Source organism: Bos grunniens, chromosome 17 (genome assembly GCF_055505025.1).
Source record: "Bos grunniens cultivar Pamir isolate PY7600 chromosome 17, Bosgru_T2T1.0, whole genome shotgun sequence".
NCBI lineage: Eukaryota > Metazoa > Chordata > Mammalia > Artiodactyla > Bovidae > Bos > Bos grunniens.
Window position 1 is genome coordinate 68,801,010 of NC_141181.1, and position 4,384 is coordinate 68,805,393.

The 4,384-nt window shown below is 59.0% G+C and overlaps 1 protein-coding gene across 17 annotated transcripts in view; it reads left to right on the forward strand.

The window, feature by feature from the left end:
- The window catches only part of EMID1 (EMI domain containing 1), a 70,067-nt gene extending 65,949 nt beyond the window's left edge, over positions 1–4,118 (forward strand). For 6 of the 17 annotated variants that reach the window (XR_015144723.1, XR_015144720.1, XR_015144719.1 and 3 more), the window contains 2 exons: positions 106–196; positions 3,366–4,118. Coding sequence is in view for 13 of the 17 variants with exons in the window: in XM_086348547.1 (XP_086204673.1) it covers positions 106–196; positions 3,366–3,490 (216 nt within the window). In the remaining 4 variants the exon portion in view is untranslated. Of the gene's footprint in view, positions 1–52; positions 492–3,365 lie in introns of those variants that run through there. The other 11 variants (XM_086348557.1, XM_086348545.1, XM_086348551.1 and 8 more) reach the window with 3 other exon arrangements.
- The last annotated feature ends 266 nt before the right edge of the window (positions 4,119–4,384 follow it).

Genomic DNA, 4,384 nt, shown 5'->3' on the forward strand with positions numbered 1-4,384 from the left:
GAACCAGATCCTGACAGAGGCTCCTGCCCCTCCCCTCAACTCCCTGGCCCAGCCTGCCCCCGGAGGCCAGACTCGCACCGTCTGCTCTTCTCGATCTCCCATCAGGCTCCTAGCTTACAGAGCTTCCTGCAGCAGCAGGCTCAGCTGGAGCTCCTGGCCAGACGGGTCACCCTGCTGGAAGCCATCATCTGGCCAGGTAATGGCAGGGCGGGCAGGCAGGGGCAGCCCCTGCCAGGAAGGGCCTGGGAAGGGCCTGGGGACACAGACGGCACCTCCCAACACTGGATCCAGACTAGCAGCCCCCACCCCCTCTTCAGCCCTTCCATCCGGCCAGCAGACGGTGTCTGGCACAGAGAAGGTTCTGGTAACTAGTTCCTGAGTGATTGAGCACCTGCTCTGTGCCAGGTACCTCGCTGGACAGGTTCCAACAGATAAGAGAGACACAATCCTGCTCTCGTGGAACTTAGGGAGCTGCTGCGGGCAGGTGGGGAGGGGAGCCCTGGAGCTGGGTGTTAAACCCAGGGTGAGGAATACCCCAGTGGAGTGAGTACTGGCAACCAGGAAAGCACGGAAGTGCTCCTGAAGCAGGCCGGGGCATGGCAGAGGGCATCTTGGGAGAGCTTCCGGAAGGAGGCATCTAAGTGGAGACTTGAAAGGCCAGGATCGGGGGCAAGTGAACCGGCAAAAGGAACAGCATGGCCAAACGCCAAGAGACCAGAGGGAGCCCAGAGGGACTGCTCTGTGAGCTTGCTGAGGGGTGAGAGCTGGGGCTAGACGGTCTGGCAGGGCCCCGCTGGAGAAGGTCCTTGAGTGTAAACATGACAAGAGGTTAGCCCCACCTGGCTGACACAGTGGGGCTGAGGAGGCCTACCAGAGTTAAACTGGAGTCTGTGGCGGCCCTGGAGAGAGGCAGGGATTGACTGCCCTTGGGGCTAACCCTCTTCTACCTGCAAAGAGGCCCCAACGGCCACTCTCCTCCCAGATGTCCCATCTCTCAACGCTTCAGTGCACACGGCCTCAGACATCACACGTAACCTCATGTCTGTCCTACAGATGGGGAAACTGAGGCCCCCAGCAGGAAGGAGAGCTAAGGTCAGAGCTATCTCCTTCATTTGGCAAAAGTGTAGGGCACACCAGCTGCGTTCTGGGTCTGGGCAGGTGCAGAGGCCGGTCTCAGGGTACCTGCCTTGGTGGCGGAGGGTCTTCAGCATCTGCAGAGGTGAGGGGCGTGGGGAACAGGTACGCCAAAGGATGTGTGTGAGGGGAAGCCTTCCTGCGAGATGGGACCCTCGCATTAGTCATGGAAGGCTCCCAGTGCCAGGAGGAGGGGAGAGGACAGCCCCCACAGAGCCCCACTCTCCAGGGGTGGGAAGGTGTGCGGGGTCTGCTTCCAGAGCTGCTCCTGCTGAGCCACATGGCTTCCCCAACTTCTAGAAACTTCTCCAACCATCTCCCAGACCTTCTCTTCTCCCAGAGGAAGGACCAAGGACCAAATCCCAGGCTCTCAGCTCTTTGTCAGGTGCCCCCCCACCCCCCTCAGGAGGACTGGGACAGGAGCCAGAAGGGACACACTGTGGCCTTGACTCTGTGCCCTGCCCCTCCTTCAGCAGCCCAGGGAGGAAGTGCCAGGCACCTGGCAGGGCCCATGTCCACTCAGTGTGGCCTGGAAGGGGGTTGCGGGAGGAGGGGAGCAGAGGAGATGGAACCATCCCCACTGCTCCATCACATATACCATGGCTACAGAAGACCCAGATGGGCTCGTGTTTAGACTCTGATCGACACCAGTAATAGTAACAGCTGTCACACAGCTGGGCCACCCGGGCCGGGGAACTTATATTCAGCATCCCCAGTCCTTGTAACATGCGTTCTAGGTGGGCAGTACCATGCCCACCTCACAGAGGAAGAAGCACAGGTTCAGAGGGCTCGTGACTCCCGCAATGACACTGGGAGAGTTGTGAGCCCCTGGGGTCCCCTAGGTCTGGCCTAAAGCTCCAGCTCTTCGGGCTCCATCAGCAGAGGTTCCCCGACCTCTCTGCTCTGCTAGGCACTGAGGGGGGCCCAGGGAAAACCTGAATTTGGTCATGTCAGAACAGCATCTCATGACCGACTCACAGCGACCAGACCTGCAAGAGTTGAAAACACACCAGCCTTCTGACTATCAAGACCCAGTATTTACTGTGAAAACCACTTTCCACTCCTGGTCACCTTACACACTTCACAGGAGTGTGACTCCAGCAGTGTCACCCCACATTCCCCTGGGACTTGCTCAAGGCCGCACGACTGGAATACGGTGGGGCCAGGACTTGGCCTGAGCTGATGCTGGAACCTGAGCCCTGGGCTTCCCTCTCCCCGTGCTCCCTGGTTTGGGGCACAAACTGTCCCTTGACTGTGACTGCAGATACCTGTCTGCCCCGAATCTCAGCCCAGAGGTTCATGGGACACAGGGCCAGGATACTAGACAGTTATGACTATGAGGGTGCAGCCGCTTGGCCTTCAGTGTGAAGCTGATGCGCAACCAGAGTCCAAGTGTTGGTCCTGTGAACAGGGTTTTGGAGGCTCAGCCAAGTCCTCCATCCTGGGGCTCTCCCTCTGGAAAAACAGCCCATCCTTCCAACTTGCCTATCCCCTCATTTGAGAAGGACTGAGGTGATAGTGACAGAAGGCTTCCTGGAGGAGGTAGGTCCTGATCTGGGTTCTGAAGGATGAGTAGGAGTTTGCCAGGTGGGAAGAACGCCAATTATTCAGTTTTACTTTTGGAGGTCAGCTAATTTGCAGGTTGGGGCATATGTCACCATAGCCAAATCAGAACTGACTCCAATAATTACTGGAGTTGCCCAAGGCCTCTGTATCTGGACCATCCCCCAGGTTTTAGAGATCAGACAACTGAGACCCTGACAGAGGTCCAAAGCTACACAGTAGGTCAGTGGCAGAGCCTGGCCTTCTAAACCCTTCCCCACTTGGGTCGTATAACTCAAGGAGAGAGAAAGAGTGATGCCTGGCCTTAGTCTACCCAGCTATGAAATGGGAATGACTCAGGGCACACCTCCACATCCAAAATACGTTAATGAAAAAGCACTTTTTCATGGCGCATCCATTACGTACGAAGCATTTCAGAAACGTGGTGGGTTCATCCCCACCTGTCATAGAAAATCATGTAAAGGCCCTGAGCGCTCTAGTTGGGTTAGGGGATAGTAACTCCCAGGGGGACGGGCACTAACCAGCTTTGCAGACCCCCTTCTTTCCCACAGCTCTGCTTCCAGATGACAGAGCCCCACCCCCAGAAGGCCAAGGGTAGGTGGGTGCCTCACACAGACCTCACTAACCTGGCCTCTCTCCATCCCTCCCTCTCTTCTTCCCTCCGGCAGAACCAGAGGGGTCGGGGGCAAGCCTCGCCAGCACAGGCACCCCCAGCCTCCTGCGGGGCAAGAGGGGAGGACACGCGGCCAGCTACCGGATCGTGGCCCCCAGGAGCCGAGACGAGAGAGACTGAGGGTGGTGGTGGCCCCTTGGGGAGGGCCAGCCAGGCTTCCCTTCCCAGCCTGGCCTGGGCCAGCTGCCTCTGGGGTCTGCCCGCCCATATTTATTAATATCCTCAGGGTCCCTTCCACCACCTAGGCCTTTGGGTGGGGGTCTTGGTCCTGGCACCCCATGCACATCTGCTTCCTATGAGGCTGAGCAGGGACCAGGGCCTGAGAGGGAGGCGTGGCCCAGGTGAGAGGTGAGGCCTTGCTCAGGGCCCTGGGCCTCAGTTTCCCTCTGTGAAATGGGGTGATGCAGGTCTGCAGGGGCCGGCAGGTTTGGAGCTTCTGTTGTTTGGAGCTGCCCAGCCCTCCACACGCCCAGGGATGACGAGGGTGGGCAGTCTCACCTCCCGGCTCCCCAGCCAAACCTGGGGGGCCCATCTGTACCCCTCCTCGTTTTCTGGTGCTGGTTTCCTGACCCTGAGGTCAAGCTACCTGATCTGACTGGATGTTCAGGGCCCTTTGTGTCACTTCTGACCCCTGAACCCTCAGTCCCTTCCATGGTCTGGGGGAGGGGGCCACCTGCTTCCACACCCGCTTGTGACAGCCCCAGCAGGTAGATGCGTATCAGCCAATAAAGGCCCCCGCCTGACTGCCCACCGGCCTGGTCTGTGTGCGCTCAGACGGTGCGGCCAGGCAGGCCAGCAGCTCTCCTCAGTGGCCTTCACTGTCCCCGAGGGCTATGGAGCCAGGGCTCCCTGTCCATCACCTGGGTAGCCAGGGGACAGGGTAGGGGGGCAGAGCCAGGTGTCCAGGAAGAGCACTGCCCTCCTGCAGTCGGCCGTTTGTTCACTGCTCGTTCACTCATTCTACCCCGATGCCAAACTAAGAGTCAGACAAGCACTGCCCCACGAGATCCAGGC